This window comes from Bos javanicus, chromosome 28 (genome assembly GCF_032452875.1).
Source record: "Bos javanicus breed banteng chromosome 28, ARS-OSU_banteng_1.0, whole genome shotgun sequence".
NCBI lineage: Eukaryota > Metazoa > Chordata > Mammalia > Artiodactyla > Bovidae > Bos > Bos javanicus.
This window is the reverse complement of record NC_083895.1, coordinates 29,589,432-29,608,086: the sequence shown is the minus strand read 5'-3', so window position 1 is coordinate 29,608,086 and position 18,655 is coordinate 29,589,432. Positions and strand designations below refer to the sequence as shown.

At 48.3% G+C, this 18,655-nt stretch overlaps 2 protein-coding genes across 6 annotated transcripts in view; both read left to right on the top strand.

Annotated features, from left to right (window-relative positions):
- The window catches only part of ASCC1 (activating signal cointegrator 1 complex subunit 1), a 121,133-nt gene extending 112,434 nt beyond the window's left edge, over positions 1 to 8,699 (top strand). For 4 of the 5 annotated variants that reach the window (XR_009734286.1, XM_061405819.1, XM_061405821.1 and 1 more), the window contains one exon: positions 504 to 8,699. The gene's annotated coding sequence lies outside the window, so the exon portion shown is untranslated. The remainder of the gene's footprint in view (positions 1 to 503) is intronic. The other variant, XM_061405818.1, reaches the window with a different exon arrangement.
- The window catches only part of SPOCK2 (SPARC (osteonectin), cwcv and kazal like domains proteoglycan 2), a 25,279-nt gene continuing 15,286 nt past the window's right edge, over positions 8,663 to 18,655 (top strand). The window contains exon 1 of the mRNA XM_061405832.1: positions 8,663 to 9,074. Within this exon, the coding sequence (XP_061261816.1) occupies positions 8,886 to 9,074 (189 nt within the window). The 5' untranslated portion in view covers positions 8,663 to 8,885. The remainder of the gene's footprint in view (positions 9,075 to 18,655) is intronic.

The following is an 18,655-nucleotide window of genomic DNA, read 5'->3' as shown; positions in this document are numbered from 1 at the left end:
TGAAATATCTCCAGAACCTTTTCGTCTTGCAAATCTGAAACTCTGGACTCATTAAAAAACTCTTCTTTTCCCCCTGCCCCCCAGCAACCACCATTTTACTTTCTACTCCTATGCATTTGACTACCTCGTATAAGTGGAATCATACACTGTTCATCTTTTTGTGACTGGCTTATTCTCCTTAACATAATGCCCTCAGGGTTTATCAATGTGTAGCATGTTACAGGACTTCCTTCCTTGGTAAGAATGAGTAATATTCCAGTGGATGATACAGTCATCCCTCAGTTTCTTTGGTTCCAGGACCTCCCTCTGTATCTGTGGATTCTCAAGTCCCTTATATAAAATGGTATAGTATTTGCATATAATTTATACATACTATCCTGGATACTTTAAATCATTTCTAGATTACTTATAATGACCAAATACAATGCCATGTAAATAGTTGCCAGCACACAGTAAGTTCAAGTTTTCCTTTCTGTAACTTTCTGAATATTTTTGGTCCACAGTTGACTGACTCCACAGATGTGGGATCCATGGATGTGTTGAGGGCCGATTGTACCGCATTTTGTTTATCCAGTCTTTCATCGATGGACACTTGGGTTCCTTCCACCTTTTGGCTGTTGTGAATAATGCCCTATGAACGTCGGTGTACCAATATCTGAGACCCTGCTTTCAGTTCCTTTACTACTTAGAACTTTAACTTAAGCAAAATAACTGGTAAAGGTTTCAGCCTCTTACTTTGATCTGTCCTTTTTCTTCTGAAGTTGGTCCCTTTTGTGCTCTCTCAGTTCCTGTCTCTTCACCCTACCCCAGCCCTTGCCTTCCCATACCACTGACGGAGCTGCAGTATTTGGCTCTTTTCTGTTTACTTCCCAGGGCAGCAGCAATTGAAATGGTGATATCAGCAGGACTGTGCAGTTTCCCAGGAGAATGTCAGCCACAGAAGGCACTCCTTTGCTGCAGACCGGCAGAGGGTGGGGGCTCCTCTGCTCAGCCCCACCCGTCAGCCCTGCCACTTTCTCTGCTAGGGAGCCCCAGCCTCACTGTCACCTCTCATCCCTGCCCCCCTACAGCTTTCCTCCCTCCCTGGCCTCTGTCTTTCCTTCACCACTTAGTCTCATCCTGATTATTATTTTCTGTTTGAGAAGTCTGATTCTGAACCCCGTGTGTTAATAAGGCCACTAACTGGTTAAGACTGTATGTAACGCTCAGCTTTGTTATCCTTGTAACAGCACAAATCATTTGTGAATAAATGGATTTCTAAAGTGACTGTGTTTTTCTTCTGGTATTCCTGTTTAGTTTTAGTTTGACCCCCTTGGTGTACATTGGGATACGATGCTGCCATCACTTATTCGCTGGCATAGCTATTTTATTCTTCCAGGACTTTATATTGGTGCCTGCCGGGTTGGTTGTTTTCCCAAAAAAGCTTTCTACAGGTAATATTCAGTTTTTATTTAAGTGGAGCTTTTACTTCGCTCACCTCTGATTGTTCAGTGGCATATGGGAATAAGTGCTCCCAGGGGTAGTACTGAATAGCAGAATCGAGTGTGGAGTTGAGTGCCCTCATGTCATCTTGGTTTTGCTTCTAACTGGCTTCTTTCTGACAGCTACCATTGAGCGACCTTGGCCAGAAAATAAAGATGTCTTCTTTTGAGTATCAGAGGTATGATTTCAGTTTTTAGAAATAAAATTTTTGTCTTTGGAAAATGTAACTTTATATGTTCTTGTTGTTTAGTTGCTAAGTCATGTCTGACTCTTACGACCCCATAGACTGTAGCCTGCCAGGCTTCTCTGTCCATGGGATTTCCCAGGCAAGAATCCTGGAGTGGGTTGCCAGTTCCTTCTCCAGGGGGTCTTCCCAATTGAGGGATTGCACCCATGTCTCCTGCATTGGCAGGCAGATTCTTTACCCCAAGTCATAAATTCTTAACAGAAATTCTGTTATTTAGTATTTAGAGGTAACCGAGCATGTAAGGACTTAGCATTACTGTTAAGTGGAGTTTTCCAGCAGCTACATGAATAGGTGACATCATCACTCTGATGGTTAATAGTGTATGCACCTGTGTATTTTTGTGTTTTGTAGAATTTTGTAGCTTAGTAGTTATCAGTAGAACTGGTGGGGGGGCAATGTGTTTATGTTTTAAGTTGGTTTTTTTTTCCCTGGATGCCAGTAGACAAATTTTTGAGACACCATAGCTCTAAAGAAAGTACACTTTTAACTGCTTATTATGGAGAGGGAGTAGCAGGTAGTTTTGATGTATAACAGAAATTTTATGAAGAGCAACAGTGTAAGCAAATAATTTTTGATGGCGCTAACAGAATTGTTTAAGATTCCAGGTCCCCTTTCACCAAACTATAATGAGGTCAAGGTTGGAGGATTTGATCTCTACTTATCATCCAGTCTCCCTTAGTGTTACCAATTTGCAGTTCATTCTGCACTGAAATAGAGTTAAGTTGTAGCTAACATCACTCCGGTTGACTTTTTTTTTTTTTTTTTTGACTTTTAAGGCACCACTGGCTTCACCCTTAACTCTTTTTAAGAAGAGGAGGGGGAAAAGAATCTCTCACCACGATTGTTACACGAGATCTGTATTGTTATAAAAACTTTGTTGTGAGAATAGTTTTGTGGGGTTTTTTTTGGATGGGGCATAAGAAGTTACCCCCAAATAAACTCCATATCCTTGGTAGAGACATGATAAATATTACTTATAATGGTTATTTTTTAAGTGAACTTCAGAGTTTACTAAATTGGACACTGATGAGACTCCAGCTTCATAATGATGAAAAGCTTAGTTCGGGTTTGCTCTTGCACTCTGCCATTTTCCTGGCACTAAAGGGAGCCAGAGGGGTATGAGTTAAGGAACACCTCTCAGATTCTGTCTTTATACCTTCAGGGAGATGGATAGCCAAGCCCAAGGATGTTATAGGTAAGAAAAGGGGCAGCTGTTGTGGTTGTTTATCAATAACTTTGTTGTTAATAAAATGATCTCTTAAAGGTAAAATAAGCTTACTGTGTGAAAAAGCATCAAGCTATATATACTTTTATGTCTTAAACTTTTTCCAGTCTGTGTGTTACGCTTCAATTTAAATATTCGTTTAAAAAATAAATTTCCTCATCCACAAGCTACTACTTCTTATGCATTTAAGCACATATATCATATTGCTAAGTAATTTTTCACAAATGATAACAGCCAATATTAACAGAGTATTCACATTTGTCATTTATTTGTAAATGTGTATTTATTCATTAAATCTTCACAAGCCCACTTAAGTTGGTGTTGAAGTAAAGTGAAGTGAAAGTTGATCAATCATGTCGAACTCTTTGCAACCCCATGGACTATACAGTTCATGGGATTCTCTAGGCCAGAATACTGGAGTGGGTCACCTTTCCCTTCTCCAGGGGATCTTCCCAACTCAGGGATCGAACCCACGTCTCCCACATTGCAGATGGATTCTTTACCAACTGAGCTATCAGGGAAGCCTTTATAAGTTGATAAGTTGGTGTTATCGTACCTCATTTTAGAAACTGAGATTAATAAGGTTAAGAAATTTGCCTGAGGTCATAAAGCTTGTATCTGTGGTTCTCAAAATGTAATTTTTGGACCCCTCGGAGTCCCTGATTCCTTTAGAGGGGCGAGAAGGTCCTATTATTCTCATGAAAATACTAAGATATAATTGGCCTTTTCCACTCTAATTCTCTCCTGAGTGTACATTGGAGTCTCCAGAAGCTATGTGATATGGTAACATCACCACACTGATGGTTAATAGAATCGTATGTGTGTATATTCTTATGTCCTCTAGAATTTTATAAGGTGGTAGTTTTAGGTTTTAGATACGTGTTTTTTAGAGATAACTTAGTTTGCTCTCAGTACTTCTGCTGGGCTATTACTGGCTACTTCCCGTTATACCTGCTGTTAGGGGCTGAATTGTGTCCCCTGAGAATTCATATGTTAACACTCTCACCCCCTAGCACCTCAGAATGTGTCTATTTTGAGATAGAGCCTTTAAAGAGGTCGTTAAGTTAAAATGAGGCTGAGGCTATTACTGTGGGCCCTAAGCCAGTCTGACTGATGTCCTTATAAGGAGAGGAAATTTGGACACATGAAGAAACATTGGACCCCAGACTACCAAGATCATCAGTCCCTGGGTCTGTCTGCAAAAATGTTTGGTTGATGATATTGCCTAGTAACTGGTGATTAGAAGGGTCTGAGAATGACAGTGAAACTGACCAATACGGAACAGACAGGGCCAGACTGAGGACGTTCCTTTTGCCTCTTCCCTGATCATCCACACCCTCAAGGAATGGCCAAGAGACAGAAAGAGGCAGAACATTAAGCACAATGAGATTGTCAGCATTGCCCAGCAGATGTGGCACTTATTTTTAGTTCAAGAACTGTCTGGAATCATTAAAGAGATCCCAGGGACTGCCCAGGCTGTGGACTGCAATGTTGGTGGCTGCCGCCCTCAGTGACATCATGGATGACATCAACAGTGGTCCAGTGGAATGCCCAGCTAGTTAAGGACAACAAAGGAAAATGCCTCAATAAAGTATCGTTTGACAACCAAAAAAGAAAGAGGCATCAGCTATGTGCATGTATAGAGCAAAGACCATGTGTGACAATAAGAAGACAGACAACTGCAAGCCAAGAGGAGACAAGAGAAGCCAAGTCTCCCAGCAGCTTTTTCCTTTTTTTGGCTGTGCCCAGGGATCAAACCCGGGCCCAGCAGTGAAAGCAGAGTCTTAACCACTGAAGTACCAGGGAATTCCCAAGTCTGCCAACACCTTAATTGTGAACTTCTAGCCTCCAGAATTTATTGAAAACATAAATGCTGTTTAAGCCACCCAGTCTGTGATATTTTGTTACGGCAGCTCTAACAAACTAACAACACTCGCTATAATGCAGAAGCTAATCTACCTTTCTTTCTTTCGGCCAGACATTAAAGAGATTTGCCAGAGTATAAAACAGTACTACATTTTGTGGGGAGTAGGGTGGGGAATATAATTTTTTTTCCTTAAAATACATTATTTTGTTAATAGGAGTCAGTGTTGTTATTTTTAAATAAACTTTTTGGATGTGAGAGTTGGACTATAAAGAAAGCTGAGCGCTGAAGAATTGATGCTTTTGAACTGTGGTGTTGGAGAAGACTCTTGAGAGTCCCTTGGACTGCAAGGAGGTCCAACCAGTCCATCCTAAAGGAGATCAGTCCTGGGTGTTCATTGGAAGGACTGATTTTGAAGCTGCAACTCCAATACTTTGGCCACCTCATGCAAAGAGCTGACTCATTGGAAAAGACCCTGATGCTGGGAGGGTTTGGGGGCAGGAGGAGAAGGGGATGACAGAGGATTAGATGGCTGGATGGCATCACTGACTCAATGGACATGGGTTTGGGTAGACTCCAGGAGTTGGTGATGGACAGGGAGGCCTGGCGTGCTGCGGTTCATGGGGTCGCAAAGAGTTGGACACGACTGAGCGACTGAACTGAACTGAATATTAATTTTTCCTTGAAAGATCTTTTAGAGCAGTTTTAGGTTCACAGAAAAATTGAAAGGCCGGGTTTTTTTTCAAGTACAGTATATCAGTGTCTATACTGTATATCTCATTTAAACAAAAATAGAAGTTCTTTGGACTCCTCTATAATCTTTCAGTGGACAGGAATCCTGAGACCAGAAATCTGAGAACTGCTGCACTATACTATGTGCATGCATGCTCAGTCGTTCAGTGGTGTCCAGCTCTGTGACCCTTTGGACTGTAGCCCACCAGGCTCCTCTGTCCATGGGATTTTTCAAACAAGAATACTAGAGTGGACTGCATTTACTCCTTCAGGTGATTGTCCCAACCCAGGGATCAAACCTGCAGGCAGATTCTTAGTGCTGAGCCATGGGGGAAGTCCAACCTGTTATATATGGTCTTCTATAATGAGCTTGCGTTACCCAGTAATACACAGTGGATCCAAGTAGTATGCAGTGGATCACATTAGTTGTCAATAGATACAGAGTTAGATTATTTTTAGTGTCTGCAGAATAGCCTTTTGTATGTTGTTATAATTTAACTCGTTGATCCCTAGCTAATGGACATTGATTGGGTTTCCAGGTTTGGCTATTTTAAATAATTCTGGATTGAACACCTTTGTTTGTATTTTTATGTCTGTGAGGTCCTCTAGAAATGAGGTTAAATGGTTTTAAAGATGTGGTTAAATTTAAGTTTCTTATTTGAAAACTAAGGCCTTCTTCCATTTTGTATTGCTAAATATTAAAAAAAAAAAAAAAAGTACCATTTATCAAATATACCCAGCAACTTTGAGACCCCTTTGGTTTGAAAAGGCTGACCTGCCAGTAAGTCTCTCAAAATTTAGGAGAACCTTTTCTTCTTTATAGTTAATGTCCGTTTTCTACAACTTTTTTCTTATCTGGAAATTTGAATTTTCTCTAAGTAGCTTTACAGTAGAATTAACAGTTCTGGATTGTTGTTGATTTGCCCATGGCTAATATTGACCCGCCCATGGCTAATATTGACCCATCTTGAAGGTGCTACAGAAGGCAAGTCCTATTGGAGGCATTACCCAGAAATATGGGAAACATTTTGATCTTCAAGGGTCTGGAAACAGCTATTGTCTTATTGATGGGCATCTTGTTAAAGCCTTTCCAAACTCTTTATTGGGCAACCATAGTCATTCCTGAAGATCAGGGACTTCATAAGATAGCATTGACATGGGAGGTGTATGGTATCTAGGTTCTGCCTCCTTAATGACTGGGAGGCACATAACTAGCTTTGCTAAAAGACTAGGATTGAAATGGAAAAAGATGGCAAATGTTAGTATGTATTCAGAACTATGGGACATCAAAGCTACCTCTTCCCAGCCTGCTGCTAAGTCACTTCAGTTGTGTCCGACTCTGTGCGACCTCATAGACGGCAGCCCACCAGGCTCCCCGTCCCTGGGATTCTCCAGGCAAGAACATTGGAGTGGGTTGCCATTTCCTTCTCCAATGCATGAAAGTGAAAAGCGAAAGTGAAGTTGCTCAGTCGAGTCCAACCCTCAGCGACCCCATGGACTGCAGCCTACAGGCTCCTCCATCCATGGGATTTTCCAGGCAAGAGTACTGGAGTGGGGTGCCATTTCCTTCTCCGTCCCCAACCTGAGGGAAGAAGAAATAGCATTTTAGAAATGTTCACTATGCCCAGGCACTTAGTATTTAATTTTGCATGGGTTCCACAGCAGTCTTCTGAGGTGAGTGGCATCATTATTAATTTATAGATAGACAATAGATATTTTGCCCAAGAACCCAGCTAGTAAGAGGGGGTCCGCCCTCAGTCTATATGACAACAAATTGCTCTTCCATTATACATTGGGGCTGCGTACAAGTGGGCAGGGCAAGGCTGCTTTATTTACTGTGAGATGAAAACATTAATGGCCTGGGCCTCATTCCATCAGCACCTCTAAGTCCAGCTGCAAAGAAAAAAGAAAACACGGAATGGGAGCTGTTGTTTTCTGTTTTCCCAAGGGACCCCAGCCCAAGCCATTGATGCATTCAGAATTCCCAGGCAAGCCAGACTCAGGGCAACTATGAACCTTGTAACCTGTATTTTTTCTCCCTATCGATTAAGATCATGTTTTTCATTGCCTTTGATTTCTTTCTTTTTTAAAAATTTGTTTGTTTTTTCAATAAAAACAATCCAGGGCTTGGGTCCCAAAAGTTTAATATGTTTTGTCCTGTCAGATTATCTGTTTCCTCTTCAATTTATTTGTGATATAAACCTTGCCCCATTTCTGCTCCGATCCTGGGACTGTGCCCAGAAATGTTTAAGTCAACACATTTCTAAAGGCAGTGATAAAGATCACAATTTTAACAAAAACACCTCAAAAAAACCAGCCTCCCCACACCCTCTTCCCCAGTGACTTATTAAAATCAACTTGAAGTCAGAACCGTAGCAAATGTGCCTATTTCAGATGTGAAGCCTCAAGGCAGATGAAATGGCCAGACATTTGCCTTTTAGGGTTGCCCTCAGAAGAGCTAACAAAAAGGGTGACAGCCTTTAAACAGCTGCCTGGGGAGGAGGACATCTGCCTCTGTTTTACCAGCTATTCAGTGCTCAGGCCTTGCCTTGAAAAGCGCATGTGGGGCTTGGCAGCAATAGTTCTGAGGCAGCCAGTTGTTATATGGCTTTTGTCTTAACGAAGCCACCCATTATTGTAGAGCCATAACTCGCAGGAAGCCAGCTGTCAGGGCTATGGCGCAGGCCCATCTGGGTGGGAGGCAAGGGGAGAGAAAAGAGTGTCTCTGGCCAAATTCCCTTTTAGACACCTGAGCCTGGTTGGCTTTGTAACTGGAGAGTTTTGTCTTTTCCTAACTCCCATCTTCCCTGAGGAGGCCCAGCACCGATTTTGATCTCTACCCTTGGAGAGACAGCAGGGACATCTTGGGATTTGGATTCCTTGGTTTGCAACTCCCTAAGTGCTGGGCTGGGCTGGGCTGGGCTGGGCTGGGCTCTGCAGCGGCTGACTGGCATTTGGCGCTCCGATTAAGCGCTTCCCTTTGAAATCTACCCCCTCCTTTTTTTTTTTTTTTAAACCAGGTATGATGATGTCAAACGTGATGCTGATGCTACAGTTACAGACACGGCCCCTACTGGCGCAGCCTCTCTGATTCTCTGTTCCTCTCCACGTCCAGCGCTGGGTTTTGTTTTTTTTTTTTTTTCAGACAAGTGCATCTCCTAACCAGGTCACATTTCAGCAGCGACCCACTATCCGTCTGTCATCGGAGTCAGACCGCAGGAGGAAGGCTGAGGAAGACGAGGACGTTTGCCTCGCCAGCTGCGGGGTGGGAAAAGGACATTAAAATACTGCAGAAGTCAAGACTCCCCCACCCTCCAGGTCGAATTCAGACCACGATGCGCGCTCGGGGCTGCGGGCGGCTGGCGCTGCCGCTGCTGCTGCTCTCGGCAGCTGCCCTGGCCGAAGGCGACGCCAAAGGGCTCAAGGAGGGCGAGACCCCCGGCAATTTCATGGAGGACGAGCAATGGCTGTCGTCCATCTCGCAGTACAGCGGCAAGATCAAGCACTGGAACCGCTTCCGAGATGTGAGTCTGCAGGGCCGAGGGTCCCTGCGGGGGGTTAGGGAGGGAGCTTCGGAGCAGAGACCCTGGGGCCAGGAGTGGCGGTGCCCATGGCAGCCACGGGCTCCCGCAGCCCAACCGGATAATTGCACTGAGAGTAAACAGCGCGCACCCACCGGGCTCCTGAACCCCTTCCTCATATTCCCCTCAGCCCCGGAGCTGGCGACCCCCAGTCCCATACATACATGCCCCGAGTGAGGAGCTGCTCTGGGGGCGTGCGTTAGCGATCAGCTCTCCTCTGCAGGCTGGATGCGGAGAGGGGTGCGAGATGTGGAGGGCAGGGGGAGGAGGCAGGGAGGGAGGGACGGGAGCCCCGGCTTTGGCTGGGTCCCTGACCTACTCTTATTTTTGGTGAGCCACCCCCAGGTGTCCCCAAGGTGGGTGGATGCTGCAGGTTCCACATACGGGCCACTGCGGAAGGAGCAGGTCTGGGTGGGGCCGGCGGGGAAGGCAGCATCTTCCTGTGCTTGCCCTCTATTTCCATCTTGGGCTTTGGGCTGGGGGCAACAGAAAGGACCGGCCCACGGTTGGCGCTTTGAGTTAGGGTCAGGGGGGCGCTCTGAGCAATCCTCCTAAAGGCGAGATGGTGAAAGGCGTGTCCGTCCGTCCGTAATGGGGGGCGGGTGACGGCAGTGAAAATACCATAGGCCACCTCTGGGTGGCCGCCAGAGCCAGGTCTAGGGTTCCCATTGAGGGACGCGAGCACTAATGGAGGATAATTTTCCAGGACCAATCTTTCATGGGGTAGAACGACCCAGAAGTTGAACCTCCAACCTGGAGGGAAGACTCCCTAGCCCAGTACACTTGAAAAGAGTAGACAGCTCAGTAGCTGGGTCGGGGGACCCTTTGCATACGCCCGCTGGAACCCAGCTTAACCTTGTGCGGAACTTTGCCGTGTAGGGGGTGTGGAGGTGGCTGCGGAGGAGCAGGCAACACTGCAGCACTTTGTTTACAGGCACCTGTAGATCAGAGGGGAAACTGAAGGCTGCCTCGTTCCCAGAAGGGGAAGTAGGAGTGAGGAGGGGCGCGCAGAGGGCGTGGCTGGGACCCAGAGCAGGGTGGGGGCGGGGTGTGAGGTGGAGGATGGGCCCGGATGCTCCAGAGAAGAGGAACGCAAAGTCCACCACCCGGTGCTCTCCAGCGCCCTAACCCCAGGAAGCCTCTTCTACGGCCCCGTTCTTGCCTCTCCAGTTCAGTTCCCCAGATTCCCACAGCAGACCCACGTAGTATAACACCGTGACCTTTCTCATCGTATATTGTATGCATCCAAAAGTTCCTTGGCAATGCGTTTAGAACACACATGCTTCATGTGATAACCAGCCGAAGGATGGGAGCAGGCAGATACGCATCTTTTTGTTCCTGTGAAACAAACGACTGTTTATCTCCAAAGTCAAACTGGTGGGTTGTAATTCATCAGAAGGACTCGCCGGCTGCCTGGTCCTCAGGGCTGAGTGGCCTGGGCCCCAGCCTGCGGTTTTCCCCACCCATGGCTGGTCCAGCCTGGCACTCCAGCAAGGCCTCTTCCGAGTCCCCTGCAGGCCCAGCTCAGATTAGCTGCAGTCTCCTGCCGCTGCCTGGGAAGCAGCTCCGCCACAGCATAAGAGGGTGGCAGCAGGCTGGCCCGTCCTGAATCCATGTGTCACTGGTCCAGGCCTCCCTCTGACTCTCTGGCAGTTTGCTTTTCCAAAATGGAACTGGTGAAGGTCAGAGAGAAAAGAAATGCTTAATCAGAGCAGTACAAGTTTAAAAATAAAAGATTCCTCCCCACCTTCCTTCTTCCTCTGACTTCCAATAGCCAACTCTGTGGGTGAGGATAAATGACTGACTCCATGACCCCCTGGCACAGGGCTGCCCACCTGTCTCCCTGTACTGGTGCCAGTCACTTCCCACTTCCTCCCATGCTTATCAGAAGAAAGGCACCAGAGTGAAATTCTGCAAGATCTGCCTCCATAGGATTCATGGAAAGCTTCAAGGCATGTAATGGTTTGGAGGGTCTCAGGCACTTTATAGGGTAGATTTCCTCTAAAACCCCATTTAAGGTAGCCCTGGCTATAGGAGAATGGGGTCAGGGAGAGAAGGAGGACAAGAAGGCTTGGCAGGAGGGCCTGGCTGAAGGGATTCTTTGGCAGCCTCTGCAGAAATGCGGGAGGCTGCTAGCTCAGAGCCGCTGTGCTGCATAACTCTAGGGGTGCCATCATGTGAATGATGCCCCTGGAGTGAGTTGTGCAGTGCACAGACCATACACAGGGGCCATGCCAGGACTGCAGACCATTGTCATCCCTCCTCTGTTAGTAGAGGCCCCACTTCCCACCCTAAGGACTGAAGGCCTTAGGCCTTCAGTTGGGCACAGTAGCATTGGGCTTTATGTACCTTTCATCAGGCAGGCTTTCTTGAAACTATACTCCTTGGCTCCTCAAAAGAGAGGTAGGAGTTTCTCTTGAACCTCTAAGGCATTGCCAGGTTGAGCAATCTTGTTGACTATCAGTCACAAAATGGTGCAGGGCCCCCACTCTGCCTTGGTGCAAGGGAAGCACACAAGCAGGGGGAGTGGAATATCCTTGGGGAAGAGGATCAAGGAGTCGAGTGTGGGTGGGGGCAGTGTCTCATTAAATGGTTGGACCGAATTGAGGGCAGGGAGATTGAGGGAATCACGTCAAAGCAGTCAGGAAAACCAAGAAGAGAAGGAAAGCGTGGCCATGGTTCCAGTGTGGAATTGGTCTGAGCTGGTCAGCCGGGATTCAGCTTAGCATTCTTCCTCTGAGCAGTAGGATTATTGATGGGGGGTAGGGGGTGGTAGGGGGTATTGTGAAGGGTTTACTGACAGAGTAATCCTCCTCTCCAGTGGGCTTGGGGCTCTCACATGTGTCTGGATAGATCGCTTTTAATGCCTCGTGTCCTGTTTCCAGGGAGGAGGGAATTTCAAGTCAGAGGAGCTGGGATCTGGCTGCGCCCTAATCTGTGCAGGCCTGGGCTTTTCGGAGCCCTGCTCCCCGGTGCTCCCATCTCTCGATTTAACTCCCTGCAGAAGTGGGTGGATTTTACTGCAGTCTTTGGAACAAAGCATCCAGGGCCTCATAGATAGAGATGGACACTTGAGAGGAGACAGGCCATTACGCAGCATTCTTCCAGGCAGGCTCCAGGAGCTGGCTGGACAGTGCTGACTCCTCTTTATCTTCTTGGCTCCTCTGCTTTGTACTCCACTTCGGTTACATTTTAATGATATTTATGAGTGTCCAGCACAGCGCTGGGCACCCGGGAGGCACACATCGCTGGCTGTAGGGGGTGTTTACCTCTGCCAGTCCCTGCAGTCAGCACTTTGTCCCTGTTCTCTCTGCCCCCGCCAGCACCCTGTGAGATACTTACCATTACTCTGTCGCCCAGCCATTTTCCGGCTCAAGAAAAGGAGGCACTGAGAAGCTGAGTAACGTATCCACTATCAAATCGCTAGCAAGCGGCAGAGCTGGGGTTTGAACCCAGCTCCTCTAACTCAACTTTGCTTTTTAAGAACTTTGCGCCTAACACTTAGTGGAGATGGAAGAGAAGAGCCTACCCTGGCTCGTGTCCTATGGGCTCAAGGATGCCTGGCCAGGAGCACCGCCTCCTTGGAAGGAGGGCTAGGGTGCTCAGTGTCTTCAGCAGCCTGCCACCAGCCTGGCCTAGTGACCCTCCAGAGGCAGCTCTCCACCCAGGAGAGGCGTGAGGCCTGGGGTCAGGTTCTGACTCTTCCGCTGCCTGGCCACACAATACCAGGTACATCACATAACCTCTCTGAACTTCAGTTTCAGTCTGGGAGACTGAGCATGAAGACATCTTGTCTGAGGGCTGGAGGGCATCCATTTCAGGCAGTAGAGAAAGAAACTTCAGCCCCATAGAAAAACCACCAGATGGATCAGTGTTTCTGGGGCTGGTTCACACCAACCTCCATCTCCATGAGAACAACACCGGTGTATGTGCACTAATTCACTCACTCACTGCAGATCTTAGCACCTCCCTGGAGCCCAGGACTTCACCATGAACCTAGGGTCTGGCCCAGAGAAATACCACCTGCTAGCTACTTAGTGATTCTCATATATGAGAATTCTCATATATTCTCATATGTTTATATGAGCACCAAGTAGGCCAGTAGCAAGTTTCAGCCACAAAGAGGCTCCCCTCTCTCCACCTCACACAGCTGAACCAGGGCAAGTGTGGGATTGAGCTGCACAGGTGTTTGTGGATAAGTGTGGGTGTGTGAGAAGAACCCCAAACTGGGTCAGGATGGATTCCATCTTTGGGGTTTCAGGCTGGGCCCCACTCTGGCCTCCACCTCCTCCAGCCTAGTTTCAAATCCTCTCCCACCCTGGAGGAGCTGGCATCACCCAGAGCAATGTAGCATGGTGAGGGGCTCTTGAACACCCAGCAGGGCTCCAGGCCTTGAGCAGAGAGGGACAGGAGAGGGTGAGAAGAGCACTCTGCCTGGAGAGGCTGTCTTAGTCTCCTCTTGACTTCCAGGCAATCTGAAGAGGATGGCCAGCCCACACCACCCCTCCATTCTCCAGAAGGTCAGCGGGCTCTCTGGAGGAGTGGCAGAACTCTAGCCTACCCTGAGCCCCAGGGGCCCCAGGAGGGCTCTCGGCTTGTCTTCCTCCCTGGCAGAGCCACTTCCCTTTGCCAGCCCTTGATTTTCCTCTGGGTTTAATGGGCAGCCCTTGTCATCCTGTGACTCCGGAAGATGGCACTAGAGCCCACCTACCGCCCCTTCACCTGCATGAATCTCTCACCCCCCCCACCCCCACCCTTGCCACAAGCTGAGCAGCAAGACTTTGGGTTTAGGAAAAGGATTTTCTTATTTGCTCTTTAGGTAGCATTTATGACCAGATCAGCATTGAGTGTGTACTAACCAGAGACAAAGGAACCTGAGAAATGAAGCCTAATGGCATCCCAGGGCAAACACCAGTCTGGGGATGGCCATGTCGCCACTGTGTAAGGTTCCCGTGCAGGTATCACGTGAGTCTTTTTAGTGCTGTAGATGGGGGAAATGTGTCTGTGCTTCGTGGGCAGACCCAGGCCCAGCTTCAAGCCAGGGTGATATCTTGAAATGTCCCAGCCTCTGATCCCCTGAGGGCTCAGCCAGTGTTCAGTTGTCGATATAGCCCCTTCCTCGGGATTCCTGCCATGTTTATTGGCCATAAACTCACTTGGCACATGTTGGTACTGCCTCCCTGCATCCTTTACACTGTGGGCTTATAAAGAGTCCTCCTGCTGGTATGTATCACGGTCCTTCCAAGGCAAGTCCCTGAGGGCAGGGTTTAGAGATAGACTGCTTTGTGACCTTACACCCCATCCTCAGAGCATTGCATGTGGCTGTGCACATAGTCGATGCTCCATATAAATGTATGCACCATGGAATGTGAGAGCCAGGAAGCATCTCAACTAATCTGTCCTCTGAGCCCCTCCCTCTTCCCTCCAGGTAGCAGCGTCATGGGTTCAGGTGGGGCTTTGGGCTGAGCCATGCTGACTCTTTGGGGTGCTCTCTTCCCCTTTCTGGGCCCTGAATGGTTGGGATAGTCAAAGCTAGAACCCCAGCACTGACTCCAGTGATTCATTTGTACGATAAGGGAATGAAAGATGCCAAGAAGGAAGATTGCTCTCAGGCCTCCCTGTTTTCCCCAAGTTTACCAGCTGGACCTGGGTGCAGGCAGCCTCCTTTCTCCTTGGTGAGGGGGTGCACAGGGGACTCAGAATTTCCCCCCACCTCAGTGGGCCCAGAGAGCAGGTCACCCTCCATCAGACCTGTGTGTGGGTGAGCACAGGGCTACCTCAGGTGGCAACCAGGTTCCCTGAGACAGGGCATCCTGCCCTTCCAAGTCTCTTCCCCGACATCTGAGAACAGGTCAAAGCTGCACACAGCAGGAAGGACAAGCCAGGCCCAGCCGGTGTCTTACCCCTGCTTGGATGCAAGCTGCTGACTCCTTCCCTGATCCCTGGCTCCTTTGCACAGGTTAGAGGACATGGAAGAGTCTAAACTTGTTCAGGCTCCTTTTCCGCTCTTCAGTTTAGGAGGTTTGGGCAGCAGAATCATGGAGCTTGGCAGCATTAAGCACTGGGCACTTGCAGGTAAAGAAAAGGACCAGACACAATGCCACATGCTCTTTCACGACCCCATTCCTGTGCTTCCTCAGCTCCAGTGTCTGGGCCTCCTCAGAGAATCCTGGATTGCAATCCTGCCCCCAACTCATGTTCTAGAAAGGAAACAGAGGTCCTGAGGCAGCTCAGAACAGAGCTCCAGGTCTGCTCTCCCCTGTTTCTCTCTCCTATTCTCTGTCTTCTGTGGACCCCTGGGACCACTGCCTGAACTGGAAACCCAAGGACTGGGGTCTGAGATGCCCCTGGAGCAGTGGAGAGCTCAGGCCCCATGGAGTCTGGGGGTGGGTGGGGGCTGGTACAGGCATACCTGAGGCCAGGTAGAGATCCTGGCATGCAGGGAGCAATAAGCACATTTTTGTCCTCCAAGGAAATTCCTCCGAGGGGAGAGGTGGGAGGCAGGGAGTCTGCCAGATGCCTGTCTCCGTCTGTTTGTCCAGGCCTCACACAGCCTCCACCACTCCCTCTGAGAGAGGGGCAAATATTTAATGACTGCCCCCCTCCCTTCTCAGTCTCCTCCGTGTGGAGGGCGCTGCCTCCTCAAGATGCCTTCTGCCTGGGCATGTGATGGGGGTGTCAGCCTCAGCTGAGGAGGAGCCAGGCGGCCCCCACTTCACCCCTGCTCGTTCCTTTCTGGGCCCCTCCCTCTGTGCTCCCTGCTGGTTTGCAGGGAGGCACAGCAGGAGCCCCCAGCCACAAGTTCCCCACTCCTGGGCGTTCTCAGGGGACTGGGTTCTGTCAGAAGTTCCCTCACCTGAGGAATGAGGCAGAAATAATGCCAGCTACAAGGCTTTTCAGAGGTTGAGAGAGGCCTGGCGCACTTCCATTTTTAGAGGTTCTTGATCTATTAAAAAATTAAGAAATGCCATAATAGGGTTACAGAAGTTGTGGTTTCTTTAAAGTCTCATGATGCACCTCTTTCCGTCCTGTCAGCGCATCTTAGAGCCTCAGCTGGAGACAACATCAGAAGTCTGCATTTGAGGCTCCTTGTGACTATGAGACCGGGAAGTACCTCTCATCTACCTTGTCCCCCAGACTCCCCGTATGTGCCGAAGAACCCAGCTTAAGTGCTCCTATTTTGTGGGTTTTGAAAGTGTATGGCTTTACAGTTTGCAAAGTGCTCTCACAGCCACACTGAGTCCCTCCACACCTCAGGGAGGAAGACAAGAAAGTCATCCTCACTTTGTAGACCAAAGGCCCTCCAGCAAGGCTCTCCAGCCCACATCTTGTTGGCAGTCAGAGGCCAGGCCAAGTGGATACCCACATTCTATGCCAGGGCGGGGGTAGGCGGTGTCTGTCTCCCCATCACGCTGTGCTGCAAAGAGGCAGGTGGAGATTCGCCCAGGTGGTTTTCAGCCCTGGGGCGCTGCTCTTCTGCTTGATTCACTGCCGCGTCTCGTCCTCCCCACCAGATGGAGAGGTTGGGAGAGATTGGGTTAATTCAAGCTGTGAAGTGAGCGGGTGATTCGGGTGCTAATTAAAATGACAGGAAGTAAACAGCGCTTGGAAACACCCAGCATGTGCCCCCCTAAGCCCAGCTAGGCCTGCGCACTCACCACTGTTTCTCCCCAAGCTTGGCACAGTGGGCCCCGTCTCCATGGCAACTGGGCTGAGCTGCCGAGATCAAAGCAGGAGATGGGTTAGCTCCAAACCAGCCCAACCAGGGGTGTGTGAAGGGATTCTGGAAAATGCCTGAAGAAGGGGGGCCCCCAGGTGTCTTCCTCCACCACTCTCAATCCCTCCATTCTGCTACAAGACTTCCAGCCTAGGGGTTGGAACAGAGCTGGTGTGGAGGGAGAAGTCACTCATGGGCTGGGGTTAGGCCTCCTGGGTTCGATTCTGAGACTTTTTTTTTTTTTTTTTTCTTCTAACATTTAAGGAACAGTGAGAGTCCTGATTAGGGGCACAAAGTCTGGAATCCCAGTTCTTGGAGTTCTAATACTTTTCTGCTGTGCAATTTGATGTGTGATCCTGCATAAGTCACTTAACCTCTCCAAGCCTCAATTTTACCACCTGAGAAATAGGATAATAGTAGTAATTTTCCCTTAAATTTTTATGAAGAGCAAAATGAGCCAATGAGTGTGAAATGTTTAGTACAATGCCTCCCACATGGTAATTTGTGAGAAACTATTAGCTGTTCTTGGGTATTTTTAGGTGAACTTCATATGGTCTCTGCCCTCAAGAAACTGGCCATCTAAAGAGGTCAGAAGCTACGGCATTGCTTCATGTAGCCAGAGTAATAATAAACTTCTGCTAGGTACAGTCGGCCTGAAGGAAAACTAGATATGGGGCAAAGTTAGGGAGGATAAAGTTTGAAAGCTGAGTTTTGAAATATGAATTGAAGTTCCGGGGGCTGGATGCAAACACATTCCAGAGCGGGAAGAAGGCTCTGCTGAGGCCTGGCCAGACTGAAACATCTGTTGGAAGGACATGGGGACAGGAACAGACTGAGAGAAGATGGACTTTCTTCTGTTGGTGACTGGGAACCTGTGAGGGTATTTAAATATGATATTTATTGTGGTTATTTTTTTCACCTTCATTACAAAACTAATACACGTTCATTGTAGAAATTTTGGAAACTTATGAAAAAAGGCAGAAAGACGCCGAAATTCTCTATTCCTCTCCCCAGGGGAAGTCACTGTTAATATTTTGATTTTCATCCTTTTTAACCTAATCATCTTTTAAACAGTTTTTTTCAAAATGAGAGAAAGTTGCATATTCAGTGAAGGGTTTTAAGATAGGAGAAATATGATCAGAATTATGTCCTAGAAAGATCCCTGTGCCCAGGGGTGTGGGAGTTGGGTGGGGCCAAGGACAGCCCAGAGGAGACCCTGAAGTACTTGAGGCCAGGGCTGCTAGGGTGGCACCAGTGGGTGTGGGGAGGGGAGGGCAGGCTGGAGAGAGAGCAGCGGGTGGAGTGGGCTTGGTGTCATGAGATTTGAGAGAATAAATTAATCTGCACTTCAGCCACAGCATCCCTTTGGACTTCCCTGGTTGCTCAGACAGTAAAGAGTCTGCCTGCAATGCGGGAGACCTGGGTTCAATCCCCGGGTCAGGAAGGTTCCCTGGAGAAGGAAATGGCAACCCACTCCAGTATTCTTGCCTGGAAAATCCCATGGACAGAAGAGCCTGACAGGCTACAGTCCATGGTGTTACAAAGAGTCAGACAGGACTGAGCAACTAACACTTTCTTCACTTTCCAAAGGAAAAGGCTTCAAGCTGGAGGTTGAGAGTCAGGAGACCCGGGGTTAGTGAGTTGGCCTGAGTGTCTGCTTTGTGTGAGGTGTCCTCAGAAGGAAGTGAATGACTGCTCTTTTTCCTCCCTGAGGCCCGCTGTGAGAGCAAATGAGAGCATTAGACCAAGAGACAGAGCTGGAAGGACCTGACACCTGAGGGCTGTTGCCATGGGCTCACTCAGCTGC